General features: G+C 40.8%; 1 protein-coding gene across 1 annotated transcript in view; it reads right to left on the reverse strand.

Moving 5' to 3' along the window:
* The window catches only part of USP24 (ubiquitin specific peptidase 24), a 149,484-nt gene extending 122,456 nt beyond the window's left edge, over positions 1 to 27,028 (reverse strand). Inside the window, exon 1 of the mRNA XM_079698560.1 lies at positions 26,552 to 27,028. Within this exon, the coding sequence (XP_079554686.1) occupies positions 26,552 to 26,878 (327 nt within the window). The 5' untranslated portion in view covers positions 26,879 to 27,028. The remainder of the gene's footprint in view (positions 1 to 26,551) is intronic.
* Between the last annotated feature and the right edge of the window lie 826 nt (positions 27,029 to 27,854).

Consider the following 27,854-nt stretch of genomic DNA (forward strand, 5'->3'; position numbering starts at 1 on the left):
GCATTATTCACAATAGCCAAAAGGAGGAAACAACCTAAGTGTCCATCAATGAATGGATAAACAAAATGTGGTATATACATACAACCAAAAATTATTCCACCCTTAATAAGAGAAAGGAAATTCTAATACATGCATGCTACAATATGCATGAACCTTGAAGACATTATGCTAAAGTGAAATATGCTAGTCACAAAAGAACAAATATTATATGATTCCACTTATATGAGGTACCTAGAATAGCCATATTCATGGAGACAGAAAATAGAAGGATGGTTGCCAAGGGCTGGGGGCAAGGAAGAATGAGGAGTTACTGTTTAATGAGTACATAGTTCCAATTTGGGAAGATGAAAAAGTTCTGGAGATGGATGGGGTGATGGTTGCAAAACAATGTCAATGTACTTAATGTACAGAATTGTATACTTAACAATGGTTAAAATGGATCTGTAAGTCATTTTATTTATAGGAAAATTTTAAATTCTAAGAACTATTCTGAAGACTGATCATGAAGTTATCTTGCTTACTTGGTGAATTTAGATTTATTTTTAACAAATCACAAACCTGTATAGTGATAGTACAATTCTGAGGGCTTTACAAAGATCTTTCTTATGTGATTATTTAGGTGGTCTTTCCCTTTACTTATTGAATGTTTGTATGTGCATCTGTATGTTGTATGTGCATCTGTATGTGAGCATGCACATGTGTTGGGAAACATAAGTAAGAATTTAATACATTTATTTTACAGGAAGCTTTGAAGAGACAGAGCATCTCAAGTTTTCGATTTCTAACATAAATACATTTTATAGATAATGTATTGCTTCAGGGAGTAGAACAGATATTCTTCTTTGGTGATTACTTATTGATTTTCTTTTGTCTATAACAATTTAAAGTACTTTATTGCTTACATTTAAATAAATGCTAAATCAATAGTAAGTTATACAACCATATAGTGGATATATGTATAGAGACACTATCCAGAATACATGCTCTGGTCAGAACAGAGACTTGTAGAAATACTCACTTTAGATGACTCTTAAAAGAACAGAAATGTGAAGAAATAAAATGATCTTACATTTCATCCTCAACAACAACAACAAAAAAATGGTTAAAATGGTAAATTTTATGTGTGCGTTTTACCACAGCTTAAAAAAATGGAGGGCTTCCCTGGTGGCGCAGAGGTTGAGAGTCCGCCTGCCGATGCAGGGGACGCGGGTTCGTGCCCCGGTCTGGGAGGATCCCACGTGCCGCGGAGCGGCTGGGCCCGTGAGCTATGGCCGCTGAGCCTGCGCGTCCGGAGCCTGTGCTCCGCAACGGGAAAGGCCACAACAGTGAGAGGCCCACATACCACAAAAAAAAAAAAAAAAAAAAAAAAGGACAAAGATATCCCAAGAAAAGTAAACAAAACTACAGACCAACATCCCTATGAATATAAACGCGAAAATCCTTAACAGTAAACTAGCAAATTGAATCCAGCAATATATAAAAAGGATTGTACACCATGACCAAGTATGCATACAAGGTTGATTCAGCATACAAAAGTCAACCAATACAATGCTATAAACAGTAATCGAATAAAGGATAAAAAACACAATCATTTCAATAGATGCAGAAAAAATATTCACGAAAACCAACAACTTGTCATAACCATAACAGAAAAAAAAATCAACAAATAAATAAAAGGGAATTTCCTCAACTTGATGAAAAGCATCTACAAAAAACCTACAATTAACATCATACTTAACTATGAAAGACTGAATGCCTTCCTCTAAAATCATAAACAAGGATGTCTGTTCTTCAGCTTCCATTAAACATTGTGCCAGAGTGTCTAGCCAGAGCAATTAGGCAAAATAAGAAATAAAAGGCATTCATTCAGATTGAAAAGGATGAAGTAAAACTATGTCTATTCACTGATGACATGATCTTGTATATAGAAAATTCTAAGGAATTCATGAACAAAAGAAACTAGTAGAACTAATAATTGAGTTCAGCAAGGTTGCAGAATAAAATATCAATATCTAAAATTCAACTGTATTTCTATACACTAACAATGAACAATCTTAAAATAAAATTAAGAGCAACTAAGCCCATGTGCACAACTACTGAGCCTGCGCTCGAGAGCCTGCAAGCCACAGTTACGGAGCCCACGCGCCACAACTACTGAAGCCCGCACGCCTAGAGCCCGTGCTCCGCAACAAGAGAAGCCACAACAATGAGGAGCCCGCGCACCACAATGAAGAGGAGTCCCTGCTCGCTGCAACTAGAGAAAGCCCGTGTGCAGCAATGAGGACCCAACACAGCCAAAAATAAAAACAAATAAATCAGTAAATTTATTTTAAAAATAAATAAATAAAATGGTGCAGCCTCTTTGCAAGACAATTTGGCACTTCCTCAAAAGTTAATTATAGTTACTGTAGGATATAGCTATTCTATTTGCAGATACACCTATGAGATACACCAAGATAAATATATTTCCACATAAAAACTTGTACATGTGTTCACAGTAGCATTGTTTTTAATAAGTCAAAAAGTGGTAAAAACCCAGTTTCATCAAAACTGATGGATGAATATAGTATATCCATACAGTGGAATATTTTTTAGCCCTAAAAATGAACGAAATACTGATTCATGCTACAACATAAATGAACTTCAAAAACATTATGCTAAGTGAAAAAAGCCAGACATAAAAGGCAACGTATTATATGGTTCCATTTATATGAAATATCTAGAATAGGAAATCCACAGACATAAAGAGTAGCTTAGTGGCTGCCAGAGGATGGGCAGAGGAAGAAAAGGAGAGTGACTGTTAAAAACACATGCAAGGGGGCTTCCCTGGTGGCGCAGTGGTTGAGAGTCCGCCTGCCGATGCAGGGGACACGGGTTCGTGCCCCGGTCTGGGAGGATCCCACATGCCGCGGAGCGGCTTGGCCCATGAGCCATGGCCATTGAGCCTGCGTGTCCGGAGCCTGTGCTCCGCAACGGGAGAGGCCACAACAGTGAGAGGCCCACATACCGCAAAAAAAAAAAAAAAAAAAAAAACACATGCAAGCTTTCTTTCGGGGGTGATGCGAAAATATTCTAAAATTAAGGAGTGGGGCTTCCCTGGTGGCGCAGTGGTTGAGAGTCCGCCTGCCGATGCAGGGGACGCGGGTTCGTGCCCCGATCCCGGAGGATCCCACATGCCGCGGAGCGGCTGGGCCCGCGAGCCATGGCCGCGGAGCCTGTGTGTGTCCGGAGCCTGTGCTCCGCAACGGGAGAGGCCACAGCAGTGAGAGGCCCACGTACAGAAAAAAAAAATAAATAAATAAAATTAAGGAGTGGTGATGGCTGCACAACTATGAATGAACACTTTAAAAGGGTAAACTTCAGGGTATGTGAATTATATCTCAATAAAGCTGCTATTTTAAAAATGATTAACAAATATGAGTTCAAAGATTATAGTTATTAAACATAAGTGAGTATAAAATCTTGTATCTAAGAATTTCAAAACACAGAGTTGTACCTAATGATCTATGATAAAAATGATATATATGCCCAGTAGTCAGTTTTTAAACAGAAATTTTAAAAATAATATATTTGAGACCTAAAATCTCATGTTGCCTCCTAAGCAGTTAACATTCTTGATCTTGAAAAGGGGGGGAACATACATGGTGTACATTAGGGTTAACAAATGATAACAGAGAAGCATTACATTTTGAGGAGGGTACTAGCAACACAAAAGAGATAGGGAATCACAAGAGAGCAGGAAATAGTGACATGAACCCATATTTAGGTCGGTTTAATATTCTGAGTCATCATTTTGAGTAGAGCCCGTCCTTGGCAAAAATTACATATTGAGCAAGAGAACACATGCAAAGCTGCTCAGAATCATCCTACTGCAAAATAGCTCCCAAGAGACATAAGGTATAAGGCTTTTAATAAGAACTTTGGAAGGTAATATACTATTTTCTCATTAGATGCCAAATCCAACTGATACCCAAGTAACCGTTAACAACCAGTGATTCTAAATTGATGAGAAATACACTTATCAAAAGCTCACCATGTTCCAGACAAGGTACTTAGCGCTGGTGACGGAGATAAAGACACAATTCTTGTCTTTAGAGTACAGGACAATGTGAACAAAGAGAAGGGATGGATCCGAGCCAGGCTGTGGGTGATGCTGTGCATGCATGCGAACAGCTGAAGTTTAAGGGAAACAGTATTACAGGCAGAGGGTTACAGAGGGAACTGGAATTACTTTATTTTTCAAGTATATTAAGTAATAAAACTTCAACATTTTCAGGTTTTTCGACTTTTGAGGCAATGTCTTTTTATTATGACAGTCTACCAATTTCATTTAAAATTTAAAGATACATAAGTTTTGAAAATATTTACAATATTTATGTAAATTTAGCATGTTAGAGATGCACAATTCTGTCACTAAGGCAGAAGAGAAATGAGCTCAAAAACAATTCTTTTTTTGTGGCCTCTCCCGTTGCAGAGCACAGGCTCATAGCTCACAGGCCCAGCCGCTCCGCGGCATGTGGGATCCTCCTGGACCGGGGCACGAACCCGTGTCCCCTGCATCGGCAGGCGGACTCTCAACCACTGCGCCACCAGGGAAGCCGTCAAAAACAATTCTTGAATGTCACTTTTAACCTGAAAAATTTCTACTAACACTGAATCTTGTGTATTCGGTCATCCAAGAAAAATAATAAATGAGTTAATGTCCTAAATTATGACTCCTGAATTAGCCATTTTAAGATTAGAATCAAAACAATTGCTGGAAACATAATTTAGGTTATTTCCTAAATAAGTAATTTTATTTATGGCCATAAATACAAATTAAAATATAAACAAGACCTCTGCAACTCCCATAATATTGGTTAATGACATAAACATGCTAGGAATTCATATAGTTGTGATTATAACTTCATTATTGGCAAATTGTTCAGAATAAGGCTTACCGTTTGCTTACAAAAGGGCTTAGTACTTTTAATTATTGGAAATAAAGTTTTTCATGGAATTGATAAATGCTGTCACTATATAGTGTAAATCTACCTCCACAGAGTTTAGCAAAGATCTTTAGATTTCACATCTAAATTATTCTGAGAAAAATATTTTTCTGCATGAAAACTTCTATATTTACAATTAGACGTGTTCATATATGTCACTACCCATATCTAGAAATTTGCCTGTTTGAAAAATGCAGATGAACCAACATAAATACAGTACAGGCAATAACTTAATTGAGGGCTGAGTACACAAAACAATATCACTTACTTAGCCCTTGCAACTGGGCTTTAAAATATTACTGCATAAGCTTTTAAGTTAATAACAGAATTTTACTATTTACTTAGAAAACTACCTTCAAGTTTAAAAAAAAGACAACAAACCCTTTGCTCTTGAACTCAATAAGGACATATTAAAATTTAAGCCTTCTTTGTTTAAAGAAGCGAAACCTACTGGAGTAAATACTGCCCTGTTAGTTCAGAGAGAAACTCTGCTCCTGTCTGCCCACTAACTCAACAAATATAGATAAAGAAAACTTAAGGCGTAGAAGATTGCCAATACTGCTTAAAGTTTATGTTAAAACTAAATTCGATTACTGAATTATATTATTAGCCAAAAATGTACTCAAAAGAGCTTCCAAATGTTTGATTAATGTAGAGAAAAATGAAGATACCAAACTGATGCCAAATCATTTCTCTATGATTTTTAAAAATGCATTTGTCTATTACCTAAAACAATTAGCACCATGTATGTCAAGTGCTTAAGGAAAAACATGAAAACATGAACATTTTGATTCCAAGTCACTAACTTACAACTTTCTAATGAAACTTGAGATCTTGAGGTTGTCAGTCTTATTTATTTAATATTTTTCAAGCAATTCAGAGATAGTTATATGCAGGTCTAATATGCCTTCTGTTATTTCAGACTAGATAAAATGATTCCTAAAATGCTGCTTACTGAAAAAAGAGATGATGGACAAATGCAGGCAGTCCCCAAGTCACTAATACACTGTGTCTCAAGTCTGTTGCCAAGTTGTTTTCTTGGAATTCATTTTCATCCCATGTTATAAGTCATAGAGAATTTAACTTTTCTACAAAAGCTGACATTTCTCATGGCCCCTTCTTTCATAACCCTTGGTGTTTATTCACTACATAGAAACAAGGTTTTCATGAGAAGTTGCTGTCTTTGAATTCAAAGGTGGTATCTTACACATAGGATTTATCCTTTCATTTAGATTTGAGGTCTGAGACTTACAGATCATTGATCTCAGGAACAAAAAATTTGGAAGCTGAAGGTGGACCTTCGGTTTTAATAAACAGTAGGAAAAAGGAGAGAGATGGTAAAAGGGGATTTAGATATCCACAGAGAAAAATGAGTGAGAGGCAGAAGAAGAACATATCTACTGAGTACTTAACTACTTTGTCAGGAATGGTGCCCAACCCCATGAGGCAAGAACTGTCATCTTTCTTTTTTAGATGGGCAAAACTGAGGCTCAAATAAGACAAGTTACTCAAATCACATTTCTCATGGTCTCTTGCCTAACGCTAATAGTCATTCATGGATTCAGAATGGGATGAGAATTCAAGTCAAGCTTCTCCAAATCTCAGGTTCTAGATTAAGCACCCCTGGAGGTATTCCAATTCCTCCTAACGCTGGTAGGATGACATAGTCCCTTAAAAGCACCACTCCAGAATGGAGGTAAATTGTTTGTTATTAAAAAAACAACCAAACAAAAAATTTATATAATGTCCCCTAAACCAAGAGTTGAGAAGGTAAGAGAGGATTGATTATCAACTCTTTTTCTCCCAAAGCACTTGTATTTCTTAATCCACTGATATTCCTAAAGTTCTAGATAAGGGGTTTTCTAGAAGCAAGTACCTTTTCTTCTTAAATTTGTTGAAATTTCCTTTACTATATATATTCCCAAATGACAGATCTAAATGTTGATTCTGTCACCACCACTTGCTTGACGTATGACCTTGAATAAGCTTCTTAACCTCTCTATGTGCCCTAGTTTTCTCAACAAAAAATAGAGAACAGTGCCTGGTTTGCAGGATTATTACGCAGATGGGACAGCATCCACGTAGAGGGGCCAACCACAGCAAACAGGCACACCATATCCCGTAGCCCAGACCTCTCTTCAAGCTTCAGATGAGTGTTTCTATATCCCTGTCAGACTCTTCAACCTCTGCAAAAAACTCAGTGTCCTGCTTCACATATCTTGCTTTTCTACTATCCCTAATCTCTGAAACTTTGTGTCATCTTCCCAACCAGTCAGTCACCATACCACAGTGATTCTACCTCAGAAATTTCTTCTCAATAGTCTCCTAGCCGTCCACCCCCTTAATTAAGGCCCTCGCTGCACGTTGCTTAGACTGCAGCAGACACGCATAAATGACTGCTGTTCCTGCCGCCATTCTATCGCCACTCTTGTGTCCGCTCCAAAATGCCACAGTGATCTTTCTTTACAAAACAAAAACTAAACCAAACCAAAAACAGGAATCTGATCCCATCACTTACTTGCTCAGAAACTTCCTTTAGCTCACAGCTGCCAGTAAGTGCCTAGAAAGTAAAAGCAAGTCTCCAGCACTGGCATGCAAAGCTCTTTACCACCTGACCACAGCCTACAAAGAGAACCTCATCTGCCACTTTCCCAAACCCTTCTGCTCTAACCACACCAAACTCCTCAGACCCCTGGGTACACAGGCCTTGCTGTGAAACCATGCTACCTCTATGTTCTTTCCTCTGCCTAGAATGCTTAAAATGCTCTTTTTCAACCCAATAAATTACCACTTTGCCTTTGCTACAGACTGAATGTTTGTGTCCCCACAAAGTTCATATGCCAAAACATAGTCCCTGCTATGACAGTATTTGAAGGTGGGGCCTTTGGGAGGTGAGCAAGTCATCAGAGCTCTGCTCTTATCAAAGAGACCACGGAGCACTCCCTTGCCCCCTCCTTCCACCATGTGAGGTTAGAGCAAGAAGACAGCCGTCTATGAACCTGGAAGCAGGTCCTCAACAGACACCAAATCTGCCAGCACCTTGATCCTGGACTTCCCAACCTCCAGAACTATGAGAAATTAATTTCTGTTGTTTATAAGCCACCCATTCTTTGGTATTTTATTATATTACCCTGAATAGACTAAGACAGTCTTTAAAATCAAGTATCATCTCTTTAACAAATTTTTCAAGATTCCTCCAAGCAATGTAAAGTATTCTGTCTTCTGTTTTTATACTGAATTCCCATTCAGTATTATCCAGAAGCTGTGAATACATCAATGAATAAGACAAACACATTCTGTCTTTGAAGCTTTGAGATACACTGCCTATCATAAAAGACAATTAAATAAGAGACTATAATCTCTTGTAAGGAGCTTGTTACAATAACAGAGTATTATGCAAGTGTGTAAGAAGGGGAAACCATGGAATGTTATTCAGCCTTAAAAAGGAAGAAAATCCTGTCATATGCTACAACGTGAATGAACCTTGAAGACGTTGTGCTATTCCACTTATGAGGTATCTGAAGGAGTCAAATTCATAGAAACAGAAAGAATGGTGGTCACCAGGAGCTGGGGGTAGGGGAAAAAAGGGGAACTGTAGTTTAATGGGTACAGAATTTCAGTTTCACCAGATGAAAAAGTTCTGGAGATCTGTTTCACAAAAGGTAACTATACGTAACACTACTGAACTGTATACTCGAAAATGGCTAAGATGGTAGGTTTTATGTTTTGTGTTTTTCACCACACACAATTTAAAAAAAAAGAAAAAGAATAAGAAGGGGACCCAGCCTACCATGGTCAAAGGTAGCCTACAAATGAAATGACATTTAGGCTGAGACCTAAGTAAGCATCCAGCTTCTTCAGCCTTGAGCACACGGTAATGCTTAGTCCTCACCTGACCCCGCCCACCAGCAACCTTTAACTCAGCTGAGGACCCCGGCGCCCCGAAGCACCTCCTCCACGTGGCTTCCAGGACAAAGCCCCTGCCTGGCTCCTCTCTCTTCACTAGCCACTCCTCGCTCTCCTCTGCTGGTTCCTCCTTGTCACCTCAGTCCCTAAACACTGGAGTAGCTGGGAACCCAGTCCTCAGAACTCTTCTTTACTTCAGACACACACACGTTCCCCTGGTGATCTCATGGAGTCGCATCCAGCGCAGTGTTTCTCAACCTTGTTTTCATGATCACACCTTCGAGGAGCCTTTTTTTTTTTTTTTTTTTTTGCGGTACGTGGGCCTCTCACTGTTGTGGCCTCTCCCGTTGCGGAGCACAGGCTCCGGATGTGCAGGCTCAGCGCCCATAGCTCACGGGCCCAGCCGCTCCGTGGCATGTGGAATCTTCCCGGTCCGGGGCACGAACCCGTGTCCCCTGCATCGGCAGGCGGACTCTCACCCACTGCGCCACCAGGGAAGCCCTCGAGGAGCCTTTTAAACATTTTTTTTTTTCTCAATCATCCCATCTCCATTTATTAAATACTAAAGAATAAGATTGTGTTGGCTAGGGTTGAGCTTTGGAGCCAACCATTGTAATATCTAAGATCTTCACCCCTCAGGAAGCCATTTTTGGCCCTTTGAAGTGCTGCTGGCCCTGCTGTGAATGCACAGCTAATGGTCTTCAATACCATCTCCAAGCTGAAGGCGCTCACAGTTTAGATCCAGCATGGACCTCTTCCCTAGGCTCTAGGCACCTATCCGACTCCCTCTCTGACATCTCCACTAGGGTATTTAATAGGTATCTTAAATAAACACATCCAAAAACAAGCTCTGGATCTTTCCCATAAGATCACGTTGCCTCCCTGTTCAGAACCCTCAACGCTTGCCTTCCTCCTTCTGACAGAAAGGCCATTTCAGTTGCCTACAAAGCTCTGGTGAGGAGCTGCCCTCTCCACCTCTGAACCTCATTTTAAAAAGCAGCCCTGCGACACCTACCCCCTAGTCCAGCATGCTCTCTGCCCCATTCCCTGCTTAATTTTTTTCTATAGCACTCATCATTCTACATTTGACTTATTTGTTTGCTGTCTGTCTTCCTTCAGCCAGAATATAAGCTCCACCAGGGCAGAATTTTTGTTTTGTCTGTTGCATTATCTCCAACAGTCCTTGATACAGAGTATGTGCTCAGTAGATATTTGGTGGATGAATGAATGAATGTTAAGCACCTAATAAATACTTAGGAAATGAAAGAGAAGGGGAAGGGATTCTAGGCCTAGAGAACTGTATGTGTGAGAATCTGCCACTAAAGAGAGAGTGTGGCATATTTAAAGCACTTTCTTCTATCTCCATAACAACAAATACTGCGTTGTATTAAACTTGATCTATTCACAGGTTTGGTGCACTAATTGGATTGTGTTACTCAACAAGCTGCATCTAACTCTCCACTCCACCGCCAGTGTCTAAACCTTTGCTGATACCTAAATCCCTTCCACATCCCCGGAAATATCCCAGAGCTTCTGCCTAAACAGGTCTAGTAACCAGGAGCCTATGACATTTTGAGACTGCCTGTTCCTTTTTAGCACAGATACAAGTTCAACTGAAATCTTGCTCCATGTAATTTTAACTAATGCCTACCTGACCACAGTCAGATGGGATAGATTATTTTCCTTGACCCTTCATTTCCTCACTTTTGAAAAGGACACTGCCATTCGTTTGCTTATAACTACAAAGGGGTTTTGTGAGTACTAAATAAGATAATGTATGTGAAAATGCTCTGTAAACTCAAACATCATATAAACAAAGTAAAGAGCTGTTACGGTTATCCAAACTGCTTTTAAAAGGTTATTTTGCACACATTTTTACTTCTAGGAACAAAACTCCACTGAAAACACTTTTATATGTCTCTTTCAGAAAGATACTCCATCTTCTTCTAGCAATATGCTCTAATTCATCTTAATCCTTACAGGCATCAAGAAATTCATTAGGCTTAACAAAAAAGGTTCAAAGTGAAGAAACAGAGGATGAAGGCAGGGAGAATGAAAGGGAGAGAAAGTAAGGCACTGTATGTTTTTTGTGTGGAAAGAACACAGAACTGAGGGTCAAGGCACATGGATTTAAGCCCACCACTAGCTGTATGATTTTAGACCAGGGTTTCTTATCGTCGGCACTACTGACATTTTTGGCTGGATAATTCTTTGTTGAGGGGGGCTGTTCTGTGCATTGTGAAATGTTTGGCAGCATCGCTGGCCTCTACCCACTATGTGCCAGTAGTACCCCTCTAGTTGGGACAACCAAAAAGGTCTCCAGACATTACCAAATGTCTCCAGGGGCAAAATCGCCCATGGCTGGGAACCACTGTTTTAGATAAAACTTGATAACTTCATATTTTAGTTTCATCTATAAAATGAAAACGTTTACCTATAGATTTAAGACCCCTCTTTGGCTCTAAAAATGCTAAAATTCTAAATAAGATCAGAATAAAGATGATTGAAAGTGTAGTCTTATTAAAGAGGAGCAAATTATGTCATGAAAGAAGTTAATATTTTTGTTCAGTTTTCCTTATTACCTTAATAGACAATGATAAAACTTTCCTGTGCATTTAAAATGACTCAATTATAAAATCTTTTAAAAATACAATATGAGAACTGGGTTACTTTCAAAAATGTCAGTATCAAAAGACTAAAGAGATGTAAAGACTGTTCTAGAATCTACATTAAAGGGATATGATAACCAAATGCAATGTGTAATTTTTGATTCAATCCTGCATTTTTTTCAACACAATGATGCATTTGAAGTGCTTAATATATGGCCTAGTACTTTATTACATTATTATTATTATTTTTTTTTTTTTGGCTGCGTTGGGTCTTCATTGCTGCCCACGGGCTTTCTCTAGTTGTGGTGAGCGGGGGCTACTCTTCGTTGCAATGCGTAGACTTCTCATTGCGGTGGCTTCTCTTATTGCAGAACACGGGCTCTAGGCTCACGGGCTTCAGTAGTTGCGGCACTCGGGCTCAGTAGTTGGGGCTCGCGGGCTCTAGAGCACAGGCTCAGTAGTTGTGGCGCATGGGCTTAGTTGCTCTGCGGCATGTGGGATCTTCCCGGACCAGGGCTCGAACCCATGTCCCCTGCATTAGCAGGTGGATTCCTAACCACTGTGCCACCAGGGAAGTCCCTACATGATTTTTAAAAGGATATATTCCATTTATAGTTATTATAAAGTATCTGCTATATTCCCCATGTTGTACAATATTATCCTTGTAGCTTATTTTATACCTAATAGTTTGTACCTCTTAATTCCCTACCCCTATACTGCCCCTCCCCCGTCTCCTCTCCTCACTGGTAACCACAGGTTTGTTCTCTATTTTTTCTGTGAGTCTACTTCTTTTTTGTTATATTCACTAGTTTGTTGCGTTTTTTGGATTCCACATATAAGTGATATCATACAGTATTTGTCTTTCTCTGTCTGACTTATTTCACTTAGCATAATGCCCTCCAAGTCTATCCATGTTGCCGCAATTGGCAAAATTTCGTTCTTTTTTTATGGTTAAGTAGTATTCCTTTGTGTATATATATACCACATCTTCTTTATCCATTCATGTGTTGATGGACACTTAGGTTGCTTCCATACCTTGGCAATTGTAAGTAATGCTGCTATGAACACTGGGATGCATGTATCTTTCCAAATTAGCGTTTTGTTTTTTTCAGATATATACCCAGCAGTGGAATTGTTGGGTCATATGGTAGTTCTATTTTTAGTTTTTTGAGAAACCTCCATACTATTTTCCACAGTGGCTGCACCAATTTACATTCCCACCAACAGTGTATGAGGGTTCCCTTTTCTCCACATCCTCGCCAGCGTTTGTTATCTGTATTCTTTTTGATGATAGTCATTCTGACAGGTGTGAGGTGATAATTTTTGATTCAATCCTGGATTGTTTTTTTTGTTTGTTTGTTTGTTTTTGCGGTACGCGGGCCTCTCACTGCTGTGGCCTCTCCAGTTGAGGAGCACAGGCTCCGGACGCGCAGGCTCAGCGGCCATGGCTCACGGGCCCAGCTGCTCCGCGGCATGTGGGATCTTCCCGGACCGGGGCATGAACCCGTGTCCCCTGCATCGGCAGGCGGACTCTCAACCACTGCACCACCAGGGAAGCCCCTGGATTGTTTTTTAAAATGTCTATAAAGGATATTTTTGGTACAAGTGGGGAAATCTAAATATGGACTAAATAATAGAGAATATTAATGTATCGTTGTTAAATTCCTTTGGTTGAGATAATGCTGTTGTGGTTCTGTAGGACAATGTCTTTGTCCTTAGGAGATTCATACTACTCCCTACACTGTCAGAAGCTCCTGGGATAGTTAGGGACCCTGCAGGGGACAAGCTATCCTGAAAAAGCAACGTGATCTGCTGCTGGTCATCCCTACCCACTCTTCAGGATCACTGAAATGGGCTATGAGCTCCTAAGAAGCAGGGATGTGTTTCAGCAATCAGAGGCCAGACCAGAATCAAAGGCATTCAACAAGTATTTGTTCAGCGTGGCACAAACGGTTCCCATACTGCTGTTTCTTTCCTTTTCCTACTTTCTACACACGTTTTTTTTTTACACCAGGGTAAGAAAGGAGGGGTAAAAACTGAGCAGTGTCTCAATAGCTTTACTTCAAAATAAACTCACTTGGATTAATAGTAACATCATTAATCATTATTATATTGATAAATGAAACAAATAGGACAATCTGAAACAGAAACAACACTAAAAATCAGTTTACTATTTTAATTATTCTGTAGCGTATTTCTTTCTTCTCCAGAAATGACAATCTCTGCAAATATCTTCTCCTTAATGAAGTTGAGCTCAACTAAGACATGTAACAAAGCTACATAAAAACAGACTGTTAAACTGTCCTACCAAAGGCTAAAAAAAGTTTTGTTTCTTTTATCATGCATTATGCTCTTTCCTGTGTGCAATATTTTTCTATGAGCTACAGAAAAAAACTTACAAAACGGAGGGAGTGGTACTGAATACAAAAGTTCACATTTAATGTGTTATGTCCAAAATGGTGTCCATCAGAAAGACACTGGCAACAGTTCAAAAAAAGTTCCTTCCTTCAAACTGTAAAACAAGGTAAATACCATGACAGAAAACTGCTATAGGAGTATCAAAATACTTGTTACCTTCAAGCTATGGTGTAGGTTATTTTAGGCAAGATTCACTTTAAGAAACTACTCGATACACGTGAATGGGGGAAAATGTGTTCCAAAATGTTGATGAAAACTAACTATTTTCCAGATCAGATACTTTTATTTAGCACCTCCTATGTCAAGTGTTCCCCTGGACTTTATGAAAAATACAGAAGATCAGACCCTGACCTCAAAAGCCTTACAATTCAGTCTGGGTGACAAATATATGAATAATTCCAATATAATGGGGCAAATGCTATGACAGAGCATTGCATGTAAGGGTTTCTATTCAAACTCAAGAAGGGACTTTTAACTGGGTAAAGGGGAAGAGTAAATAGGAGGAAGTGGAATAGTGGGCATCAAGCTCTAATAGAAAACCAGTAGCAAACCTGATTAACAGTACATGTGGTATGTTAGTATTTGGAATCTCCTGGGACTCACTAGACTGAAATAAGGAGGATGTCCAATACCTAACTCTGCCAACCACGAGCTTGTGTTAAACCTACTTTGTGGAGAAAGGATCAAGTACAAGGATCAAACTGATGTCACACAGTGCTATGGACTAACTCTCCTGGTCCAATATAGTAAGAGAAGGGGAAAGAGGGATAAGGAGGACAGGCCAGGTAGGAAAAAAAGCATGTGTATAATAGGCTAGGAGTCATAAAAGGACCTGGCATATTTTAAGGCTGATTTTTTTTTTTTTTTTTTGTGGTACACGGGCCTCTCACCGTTGTGGCCTCTCCCGTTGAGGAGCACAGGCTCTGGACGCGCAGGCTCAGCGGCCATGGCTCACGGGTCCAGCCGCTCCGAAGCATGTGGGATCTTCCCGGACCGGGGCACGAACCCGTGTCCCCTGCATCGGCAGGCGGACTCTCAACCACTGCGCCACCAGGGAAGCCCTGATTTTTTTTTTAATGTATCGTCTAAGAGTTAATCAACACATGCTGTTTTATTTCTGTATTCATTAAAATATATAATTAAGGCAAGTGTCATGTTTTTAGAGTATTAATACCTTTCCAAGGTATCATTCAAAATGTTTGATTTCAAACCTACAATTGATATGTAGAGAACAAAAAGACAGTTTTAAGAAAGTAAAGATATACAAATTAGGCATATATTATTTCAAAAGATTTATATACTGACTATTAAGCTTATTTTTAAATACCCAGTACCCATGTGCAACTATGGATAGACTCAGGCAGGGGGTCACTAATCCTTGTCAGGTTTACAAGGATGCTAAGCAGACAGACGGACACAGCACCTTCACAAATGACAGCACTTGTTCAACCTTCCCCTCCTCAACCCTCACCACCTTCTATAAACTTGTCAACAGCTCCTGACATTAGAAAGTGCTGAATGAGAAAGCAAGGTAAACAAGATAAACACCTTCAAGGGGGAAAAAAATGAATCAAATGTCACCTTTGCCCCCCTAACTGAAACTAGTGTCTAACAAAGGAAATGGTGATGATTAAGATACAGCAAGTTTATGAGGAAGGATATGCTAAAGATGATCTACAGTAAAAGACTTCCTCATGTCAGAAAGACAGTGTGGTAAACTATACAAAACACTTCTTGAGAAGGAGAAGGCTAGATCCCTTCCTGACTTTGCTAATGATGCAAGAGTCGAGGTCCTCATCCCTAAACTGACGAGATTTAACACCACAAGATCCCAATGGTCCCTTCCAGCTTTGAAACAAAGCTTCAATTTTAATCCTTAAATTTACAACTTTTAGTATTGTTTATTGGAATAGGGAGAGGAGAAGATAGGAAATATTCTCAGTTCTACAGATGATTTTTATTTTATGAAGTGTAAGGTATTCTTGATATTTCTCTCCTGTATTATAACCACTGTGAACTGGGTGAATCCAAGGTAACTTAGCATTGATTCTGGTCTTTGATCCTCCTTAACAAATGCTTGGAATTCTTTTACCACAGACCTGTTTTATACTCCAAGCATAAAAACCTCAAAGTAATAAAAAGCAAACAGGACTCGCTTGTTATTCTCTACATATGTCAGTATATATTTACACATATCATGAACCAATTGTTTTTTATGGTACAAATTTTATATATTACACAAACATTTTTTGCCTGGTGTAACTTCAACACCGAGAATACTGATTGCTTAACGGACAACTGATATTTTCTCAAAAACAAATATGATATATAAACTTGTGAAATACAGAATGATCTGTTGCTACTGTAACTCACCAAAACATTTCAAATGAAGCAGACATCATGAGAAGGAAATCTTACAAAATGAAAATTACTAACATTTTAAAAGTATTACAGTATTTTAGTAAAGACAGTCCACTCCAACATAAAACTAAACACACACACACATACACACACACACACACACAAAATATTGATAATAAACTAAGGATTCCTAACGTTATTAACACCAGACAGGCTTTTCATTTAGAGTTACTGTTACTGCCACCATCGTTAAGTCTTTCTAAAATCAACAACATTCCTCCAGCTTTAAAACATCCTTTTTGGAGGGTATTATCAACAATCATAAGAGATTTTCAGCCTAAAAAAGACCCATTCCTAGGGCAATTTCTCTTTTCTGGGAAAAAAATACATATTCATGATTTTAGAACAAAAAGTAATGACATTTAGTTGAAATAATTAGCATCATTCTTAAAAGAGATACTAGTTGAGAGAATCATTAACCTACTAATATTAAACATTCAACAAGTAAATAAATACAAATTCTGTACATTTCATGGCACTAAAGAAATATCACTTGAAAAAACAGCATCACTTGCTTTCCTGGCAATGGATACCACTATAGATCAAATTACATCACAAAAAAATTCTTGAGGCACTACTCAAATGCTTTTGATAGATCTAATCTCTTCACACTTAACCCACAACTCTTCAAGGCCTTAATTTTCTGAATTATAACATTATAATCTATTGGACATAGAGCATAAGAAATCCACCAGCCTTGAAACTGGAACAGAGAAGGAACTATGTGTCACTGGTTCACCACTGTATTCCCAGCGTCTAGCTCAGTGCCTAGCACACAGTGCTCAATAAAAACCTACTGAATGAAGGTATGTTTAAGTGTTTTGTTAAATATGCTATTAACTGTCTGGCTGCTCTGACATTTTTGGTGTAATGCCTGTTTTTATCATTGGAATTTGATTTGTATCATTATTTAACATAAATCTAGAGTTTTTCTTCTGAGAACTCTTTATTTTCCATTTAATAAAAATACTGGAAATAGCAGTCTCACCCTCTTAAAAATAAATGTGTAAATACACATGAAAGAGTACATTAAGGTATGCAAATGACAGAAAGAGTCAAGTGAGTGGAATGTTTCTTGAAAACAGCAGATAAGATTGAGTCTGGAGCCCACCAACAGCCCAACAATCATGAGTAACAGTGTTACAGGTCACAGAAAAGAGAGGTGACAAGTGAAGGCCTTGTTGGCCAGGTGTGCATCTCTATTCCACCCCTTTGGCAAAGCAAAACAAAACAAAACAGAAAAACTGTGCTCTAAAGACAGCTGTTTCCAAAACACAGTCATAGATCTTGGATAGTCTTTAAATGCTGGCAGGTAACCTAAAGGCCAATCCAAACACACTGGAGTCATAGATAAGAAAAGTCCTGGGCTTCCCTGGTGGGAAGTTAGATAAAACATGAATTAAATCTTTCTATATTTAATTTTCCTCAGTAGCAAAGTTTTAAAATAATTTTGGAGTCTAGGCAAAATTTTCCTAAGAATCATGAAATAGTTTAGTCTATTTTTTTAAGCTATTTTTATTTTTAATGGTTTTGGTTCATTTTCATTTAATAAAGTTTATATACTTTCCAAAAACTCATTATTTTTTTTTAATTCAGAAAAAAGAAAGAGAATTACCTGTATGTCCTATCACCCAAAAATAATAGCATTAGTGTTTTAGCACCAGTTTATTTAAAAAACCAAGTGTGTATATTTACATGTGCTGTTTTCTGAAAGGGCTCATAGCTTTAAATTTCTCAAAGAGGTGAAAGAATGAAAAAATTTAACCATAGATCTAGTGCAAGATGCCCATTTCATAGGTGAGAAAACTGAGGCTCAGAAAGGCAAATTGACTTGCCCAATACTGTAGTTGGCAATCAACAGAACCCTGAAGAGAAATGTACAGTCTCCCAAGTTCCTGGTTCAATACTCTTGCAAATACCATTTGACTTTTTATTTCACTTAAGGTGTTCTTTCCATCCATTCATTTAGTTATCTATCCAATCAAGCTCTGTGAACCAGGGGTCCTAGGACACAGAGATAGAAAGAAATAATCCTGCTCCTCAAGTCCAATGGAAACAGATACATATACGTAAACACATCTCTTTATTAACTAAAACATGATCACTGCTTTACTTGGTGTACATACAGAATGCAGTGGGAGAATGTGGCCGTGTGAGACAAGTGTGCCTTGAGGAGGAATGCCATTTGAGGTAATCTTGAAGAATGAATCCATGTTAGCCAGGTAGATGGATATTGGGGTTCGGGGGTGAGAGTGAGGGAACAGATGGCCCCTGAACTGCAAGGGAGAGCATGGTACTGGAACGCAGGAGGTAAGACGGGATGGATAAGTATGGAGACCTTGAAAGAAAGGAGTTTAGATCTTACCTACAGGAAATAAGGAACCACCAAACATTTTTTTTTTTTTTTTTTTTTTTTTGCGGTATGCGGGCCTCTCACTGTTGTAGCCTCTCCCGTTGCGGAGCACAGGCTCTGGACGCGCAGGCTCAGTGGCCATGGCTCACGGGCCCAGCCGCTCCGCGGCACGTGGGATCTTCCCGGACCGGGGCACGAACCCGCGTCCCCTGCATCGGCAGGCGGACCCTCAACCACTGCGCCACCAGGGAAGCCCCCACCAAACATTTTTAAGCGAGGTTATCCCATAACTAAAATGTGCATTTTACAAAGATCATTCTGGCACCAGTGAGTGGCAAAGAGAAACAGTAAGAAAGGCACATGAACAAAACCAAAGCAGTAACAGAGGAAATAGACAAAAGGGGCAGGAGAGATATTTAGGGTTAGAATTAAAATTAACAGGCTATTTGATAAGAAGAGAGAGTAAGGAGTCTAGAATAAATTAAATAATTGACAGATGGTGTTGCCATGGGCAGTAGGGAATAACTTCATATTTTTTAGGATCTGAAATTTATTTTAAATTGCTACCAAAATGCTACACTAGGGCTTCCCTGGTGGCCTGCCGATGTAGGGTACGCGGGTTCATGCCCCGGTCCGGGAAGATCCCACATGCCGCGGAGCAGCTGGGCCCGTGAGCCATGGCCGCTGAGCCTGCGCGTCCGGAGCCTGTGCTCCGCAACGGGAGAGGCCACAACAATGAGAGGCCCGCATACCGCCAAAAAAAAAAAAAAAAAGCTACACTGTAGGCTTCTAACTATGAGTTTCACAAAGCAATTCAATTTTCAACAAAAATTGCCAATATAAGAGAAATGGAAAGAGGGAAAAAAAGCCAAAAAATGCTGACCTGTTTATGAAAAGCTAGATTCTAAAAGAACACAAGCAGAAGTTGAAAAGCCTTGGCAACAGAATGTCTGACCAACAAATCTCTCTGGAAAAGATTTTAATTTCAGAAACCATTTTGGAAGCCTACTGATAAAGAATGTATCATATTTACTTTTTTTATTAAAATATTTCTAACATAAACATCTTAAACCTAAGTGAAAGCAAATCAAATGCTGTCAATTGAATTTTACAATGCACATAACTGACTAAGACACTACAGGAAAGAGAACTGTGTGCTAGAACTGAAGAAGTGAAAAGACTCTGGTGGGCACCTAGGGTATTACTTATTTCTAAGAAGAAAAATAAAATCTTCAACTTAGCTCTAGAAAAAGATTCCACACACCTCTGCTTCATGGCTAAAGCATTTCAATTTCTGGAAAGATGATCAGAATGAAATATCAACTTAATTGTGTTAATTCTTTTCTTCAGAACAAATAAAAATAAACCAAATCTACTGTCACCTACTACTAAAATGAGCTTAACAAAAAATTTTTACAACTGTGACTGAAAAATATTTCAATACTGAATAATAAAAATTCCTATGATAACAATGAGAATGAGAAACACAAACTTAAAAAAGAAACTAAAACTCCCTAGAAGGAAGGCGAGAAAAAAACATCTACTCTTGAAAATGAAGCACAACCTACATAGCAATGCCTCCACAATGTAGAAGTCTCAGGCTGAAATGTCCCTCGTATCTGAATTTTCCAGGTACCTGAAAGCTTATTTCTTTAATGTGTCCAACTTTCTTCTTCTTCCATTTTTTTTTTAAAAATGAAAACCTTGGTAAAGTGTGTTACACATTCCTGACCTTTCTTAAACAGAACATACTGTAACCTTTTCTTGAGTGTGGCATCAGTAAAAACAACCTCTCAGGGGCATGTAGCACATAAAGCTGTTTCATATCGCCCTATACAAACGGGTGAGCCTGCTTTGTTTTTAAAGTTTTCCTGTCCCCTCCTTTACCCCTGGGCTACTGTCACTTCTCACTACTGTCAAATGCATTTGCCTCCAACAGCTCATCACCTCACGTTTGGACTACTACAAAACACTTCTAATTTGATAGGAAACCTAATATTAAAACTTACTTAAACTATGTTTTTTAACAAACAAGCTAAAACACAAATGAATGAAATGCATGATGTTGAGTGAATTAAATGTATGGGGGTGTTTTGAAATGGTTTAATCTTACGTATTTTACTTCTTACTTCTCTCTGGTGTTCCAAATAAGAAAAATTTCCTGGAAAACTGAACTCCAGACATGAAAAGTATTAGTGAACTAAATCTTTCTAAATATAATAGTTCTATTAAAAGTAAAAATTTTTCATGTTTGCACTTAAATTCAAATAAAATCAATATTATATGATATTTGAGCAGTAAGTACAAAGATGTGTAGTACACTGATGTCTGCTATTTGGGTCGTATTACAGTTGAAACTCTTTCCTCAAATTGTTAAAACATTACAACATTTACTTTTCTAATATTGTAACTGGTTTCAAATTTTAAGCTAACAGCATTATTATGTTGTATAAAGCTGTCACCACCTACTATGATTTCACTAGAATACACACTCACTGACACACAAGAGGTACTTCCTTCATGCCAAATTACATTCATTCTAGTAGCAAATGGCCAGGTAATTACAAGGTGAGAACCAACTGTCAGATGAACTCATAAGCTTCATTTGCAAAGGAGATACATATATACTAGATTATAAAGAAATTCTTATTTCAAAATCAATCTTTCAGATTCCCTATTTTTCATTTACTTTCAACTGATTTTTGGAATTATTTTTTAACTCTAAAATTTTTAAATAGATTCCACTTTTTCTAATTTAACAAATCACAATAAATCAGAAACCATGAGTCATGTATTCAAATCACAAATAATAACTAAAATTTACTTATTTGATATTTACTCTATATCAAATGAGCTAGGATTGTGTATTTTAGGGAAAAAGGGGTATGAATTTTAATATAAACCTTAATATATCATATAACATATTATATATTGTATATATAATGTATTATAACTTTAATTCATGTATAACTACCCTCTTAATACCAAAAGGAAAAAAGGAGGCAGAAATGAGTTAAGGAGTTACAAAGTAATGTGATTTATATATACTGTAGCAGGACCAACTTTGGGGCTCTTAACAAAGTAGCAATGAAATCTTGCAAACACGCCTGACAAAATACTTCCAGAAAGACTATCCACAATACAACAGGAACAAAACAAGCAGTTCACAATATTGGTGAGATCACAGCATTAAATGTCACTTCTAGGAATATTAATTATCACAGAACTAGACACTGAGGAAGGTATTTCTAGCTGTTAATTAAAATCTTCTTGCAAAAAAATTCCATTTTAGGGACTTCCTTGGTGGCGCAGTGATTAAGAATCTGCCTGCCAATGCAAGGGACATAGGTTCGATCCCTGGTCTGGGAAGATCCCACATGCCATGGAGCGGATAAGCGCATATGCCACAACTACTGAGCCTGTGCTCTAGAGCCCACGAGCCACAACTACTGAAGCCCGTGCTCTGCAACAAGAGGAGCCACCACAATGAGAAGCCCATGCACCACAACGAAGAGTAGTCCCACTCGCCACAACCAGAAAAAGCCTGTGTGTAGCAATGAAGACCCAACACAGCCATAAATAAATAAATAAATTTATTTTTTAAAAATTCCATTTTTGTATTTTCTAAAAACAAAAGAAGGAGACTTAATAACAAATAAGGTATATTTCACAACTGTTAAATTTTAAAAGGAAATTTTAAAAGGTGCCTACAACGGTTCCTCGTTCTAAATTCTACTAACTCTCCGGACAGGATCACAATTCTTAAAGGACCAACTCTCTCCCAGCTCTGTGGAGGGCAGAACCAGGGGGCATGCCCTGAGTAGTGGCCAGGGGGGTTGACAGCCATCTAAGAAACACTGAAGAATTCTGACAGTGGGGGTGTTAAACATCTGGATAGTTAGAGCAGCTGTGAGATATCACTCTCTAATAATAGAACAGACTCCTACCTGCCGTGGAAAGAGTTTGAAGTAATGCTATTCAAAATCAAAACTGGATAACTTTTCAAAGTCCCGTCCAGACCCAGAGACCAAGAATTACATATACATCTACATCCAACAATACTAGTAACAACCAAACACAACTTTCTGCAAAGCGATACCTTTACTTCACTGGAGGATATTTTAAAAGTGGCTTTCTGTGCAGTTTTATGTGTTCTGCTAGATATCTGGGTCTTTTTTATCTGCATTCTCCTTGCTGCTACTGAACCAGAAGTTAACGTCTTTTACTTTCCAAATTTTAATTTTTAAACCAAATACTAATTATAGCATGGGCCCAAATTACTAAACGGATTTACCTAACTACATGACCGTGGGAAGTCATTTCTTGCAAAATGAGTGGCTTGCACTAAGATCCTCCAGAATGTAACCTTCACTTTCTGTTCAGCACTCTATTCCCAGCCCCAGGACCTGGAAGGCATCAAATGTTTACCAAATAAGAGGATCATTCCTGTCCCCAAATGACAAATATAAAATAAATGTAATCATTTTTTCTTTTTTAACAATTAGATTTTAATCTGTATATTCCCAAACATTTTTAAGAGGACAATGAAACTGAAATTTCCTATGGGGCAAATAGAAATTTATATATTTTCAAACAAGGTTCTAATTTTTTAGAAATAAAACAAGTAGATTACACAAGAGCTGGCAATCTTCACACTGTTTATTATACTTTCCTTTGCTTCAACCCATTACTGTGTCCTGTCTCCTTTTCATTTGAAAGGCAGGCCGCTGGTAGGGAGAAAGTACACTGCACTTGCAGTGCATGGGCCTGGGGTCTAGTCCCATCTCTTCCATTAACTAGCTCTATGGGGAGATGTCACTTCCCCTTTGGGGCCTGCAAGGTTGCACTTGTGAAACAACGGAGCCAAACTAATCATAAATTTCTAAAGTCTTCTGCTTTAAATATCTATGATTCTCCTTTCATTCTACCCATTATCCTATTCCTAATGCCTTGATTCAGCAATTGCCAGCCACATCATTCCTAGATTTGTACAGGAGCCTCCAAATTTGTCTCTTTCCCTCTTTATTTTTCCTTATCTTAAAATGAATTCAATCCTAAACCCATGAGTTGAGCAGAATGAAAAGCACACCGTCTGAAGTCAGAGAGAACAGGTTCAAATCCAGACTTTGCCACTAGCCAAGCATAGCTCTAAAATGGTGATCTTATTAACCATCTCACTGGGGATTAAATAAAATGTATAAAGCACCTAACATAGTGCCTGACACACTGTAGATGCTCAACAATGTTTAGAACTTCTCCCTATTTCCCAAGATCAAATGCCTCAGGTTCCCACTGTCTGCAGCAAGGTGCACAGGTGGCATGCAAGAAGATTTGTAAAACTACAGAGGTAAAAACGGGGTTAAACATTCTCACCAGGCTCCTGTGTGCCAGGAAAGTGTCTCCCTGTATCCTTGCCAATACTCTTCTGGGTAAAGCAGCCTCAGTAACCAGCCCCTAGTGAACTCTCAAAATTAAATGGTGCAGCCAAATCCACAGGTCAAGAGGAAATGAAAACCTGACACGATTCTTCAGAAAGTCATAGATTCTCTGGATTTTACATTAAAGCAAACTCCTCAGCCTGTCATTCATGTGCAAAGAAGCCAGTCCCAATTCTTAGTATTTAAATGTACAGGCAGTACAACTAATGTCAAAGTACCACCAAGCATTATAATTTACTTTGATTTTGCAATTCTAGGAAATTAAAAGGTGTGACAAAAGAAAAAAAGAGTAAAATTTTTCACAAAATGAGGATACACTGAACTTTTGGGGCCATATAAGCATCTTCAGAATAAGCAATGACTTTCTTCTTGATTTCAAAACTGGGTCAAAACTAGAAGGAAGGGGGCTTCCCTGGTGGTGCAGTGGTTAAGAATCTTCCTGCCAATGCAGGGGACATGGGTTCGAGCCCTGGTCCGGGAAGATCCCACATGCTGGGGAACAACTAAGCCCGTGTACCACAACTACTGAGCCTGCGCTCTAGAGCCCGTGAGCCCCAACTACTGAGCACGTGTGCCACAACTACTGAAGCCCGCATGCCTAGAGCCCGTGCTCTGCAACAAGAGAAACCACCGCAATGAGAAGCCCACGCACGGCAACAAAGAGTAGCCCCCGCTCGCCACAACTAGAGAAGGCCGGCACGCAGCAATGAAAACCAAATGCAGCCACAAATAAATAAACAAATTTATTAAAAAAAACAAAAACAAAAAAACTAGAAGGAACAAGGAGAGGAGTGATGGGGACTTGCAAAGAGAAGCTCATTTCTTAAAGTGACTTAAGTACAGTTATTTAAATATATGGGATTTTTTTTCCCAAACTAGGACTAATTACAACCTTTACTGCCATATACTAGTCAATGATCTAGCTGAGTTACTAGGTAACAGAGGGCAATCAACCAAGTGTGTGGAAGTCTGGAAACCAAAGAGATCTTGTGAAGAAATCTGGCTTTTTGAAGTGCCACCTTCTTTCCCAAAATACTTCAGCCCAAGGAACTGCTGCTAAAGAATATAACTAAAAGGACAGAACATTATTTAGGAAAAAATTATATCAGGAGGCTTAGCTTCATTAAGAATTTTCCAAATTCACATCTCTACTAAAAAATCCAAACCACTAGAGTAGGCCAACTCGCTCTACTGGACCCTTGAAATGTACTAAGCAGTGAATCTGACCAAAACTCCTACCATGAGCTGCCATTTTTCTGCAAAGTAATTATTCACAAGCACTGTTGCTTCTGGTTGACGCTTTTTAAAAAATCAGGTAAAGTCTGTTTTCTCCCCCCATGTTCTTTGCTCACATCCCTAAATAAAACAAAAAGGAATCGTCTCCACCCAGACTTGAGATTTCTGACCAAAGCCATTCGCCTAGACGGCCCTCTTTCTCCTCAAAAGACTTCTCCAGTCCCCTTATCTCCCGCCCTGTCCCTGTCCCTGAACCTCTACACAGCACCCAATCCCTTTCTCCAGTCTAGCTTTCCCTCATTTCTGACTTAATAGATGACCAGTACTCTGCTTACCCAGACTTGGTCCCAGCTTCAGCCTCCAACTCCAGTCCCATCACTGCCTAGACCCTCCTCAGCTTTGACTCCTGCCCTGGCCTCTTATCTCTAACCTCTCTCAGTCTAATCCCCGTGGCTTTAATATCTAACCTTATCAACGACGCCCCCCACACACTTTATTGCAGCTGAGCCCCCTCCCCACTTCCTATCAATTCTTGTCATTCCTGGCCTCTGCCCAGTCTCTCTTCATTTTAGACCCTGACCAATCTCCTCTCTTTCTGGTCCTTGGCTAAAACCCAAACCCCATTCCTAACCTCATTCCTGACCCTAGCAAAGCCGCTACTCTGACTGGCCCATCCCACTTTTTCTCTGACTCTGAACCTGGTGCCTCCCCACTCCTTCACTGAAACCCTGGGCCGCGAAATCTCGGGCCCTCGCCTAATCTCCTAGGACCCCATTTCTCACCCCCTGATACAAGCGTCCTCCCCATCACACACTCCAGGTCAATGTGTCTGGCTCTCCCCACCTCGGATGCCAGCCTTGGGCCCTTCTCCCCATCCCCGACCCGGGCCTGCCCCGTTAGTGAGCTCAGCTCAAAGCCCAGAGACCCCCTACTCACGCTGCCGCGCAGCCCTGCCCTGCAGCCCGTATTCCCATTCAGCCCCTCCCCATAGGCCCTTCTCCCCACTTGACCCCAGTCCGGTGACCTCCATCCCGACGAGCCCGGTGTTCCATTCCCCCTCTCTCCGTGCCTCCCCCGCCTCACAAGCCCTCCGCACTCCAAGCCCAGTGGGGTGTGTCCCCTCCCCAGGGAACTCCAGCCCAATGGCCTGTCCCGCGGGGGTCATGGGTCGCCCCTCCTCACCTCGGCGTCCACCACCTCGTGGTAGGCGGGCGGGGGGTCGAAGCCGCCGCCGCCGCCTCCGGTGCTGCCGCCGCGGGAAGGGCCTCCACCGCCGCCGTCACCGCCGCCGTCGCCCCGCAAGCCCCCGCCGGGCCCGGGGCTGGGGCCGCCGCCGCTGTCCATGGGCTCGTAGCCGCCGTAGTCGAGGCCCGGCCGCTCGTTGGTGAGCAGCGCCACGGCCTCGTTGATGTCGTTCTTGGCCAGGCGCAGGGCCTTGCGGATGGTGGCAGGGTCCGAGAAGCCCATGCACAGCAGCGTGGTCATGTGCTGCTCCTCCTCCGATTCCATGGCTCGGGCCTCCGGGCTGCGCCAGCCGGCGGGCTGCGAAGCTGCGGGTCCGGGGCCTGGCGGGCCGCACGGCGCTGCCTCCGCGCCGTCCCCGCGCCCGGGCGGGCCCCTGCACTTCTGCTCTGCGCGCTCCGCGGCCGCCGGGCCAGGGTGGGCGCGGGGGTGGGCGCCCCGAGCCGAGCGACAGCGGTGAAGGGCTCAGGCGCTGCGGCGGCCCGGCCCAGCCCTGCGCGCCGCCATGTTGGCCTCCTCCTCCGCCTCCGCCTCCTCCGGCCCGCGGGGCCGCGCCTCCGCTCCCGGAAGCCGCACGAGAGGCCGCGGGGCCCGCCGGTCACGGGTGAGGGCTAGGGGGTGATTTTTCTTTCTTTCTTTCTTTTTTTAATAGAGGCGGTAAGGGAGGGGCTGCGCCGCGGAGCGTCTCTAGGGTGAAAGGGACGCCGTAAGGCCCGAGCGGAGGCGAGGGAGGGTTCTCCGCCGTCGCCGTCGCCGCCGCCACCCGCCCATTCCTCCAGCAACAGGTTCCCGCGGGAGGGGCGGGAGCAAAGTGCAATGCGCTGCGCGGAACGTCCCCGAAGTCCCCGAGCTGGCGATCCTGCCCGGCGCTGACGGCGGTTCCCCCTGAACCTCGCCGGAGTCCCCGCCGGACTCCAGCTCCCGGACTTGCTCGCCCCGGCACGGCCCGGAACGCACCCCAGCCTAAACGCAGTGCGCTCGGCGGCTACTGTAACCCACCCCAAACCTGGCCTGACTTGCACCGCGGTCCTGAAGGAAATCCTCCAGCCACGCTGCCTGACATACCCTTCAGCGCCCACTTAAGTTCATGCCCAAAGCAGGCAAACCAACCCACCCGGGCTGAAATGCACCCCCCACATACTCTTGACCTAAATCCCTCCAACTTTTCGCTGAAATCACCCTAAACTGGTTGAAGTGAATTCCCAGCCCTCCTTGAATTTTCCTTCTAGCATTGACTGACCAC

This window comes from Hyperoodon ampullatus (genome assembly GCF_949752795.1).
Source record: "Hyperoodon ampullatus genome assembly, chromosome: 2".
NCBI lineage: Eukaryota > Metazoa > Chordata > Mammalia > Artiodactyla > Ziphiidae > Hyperoodon > Hyperoodon ampullatus.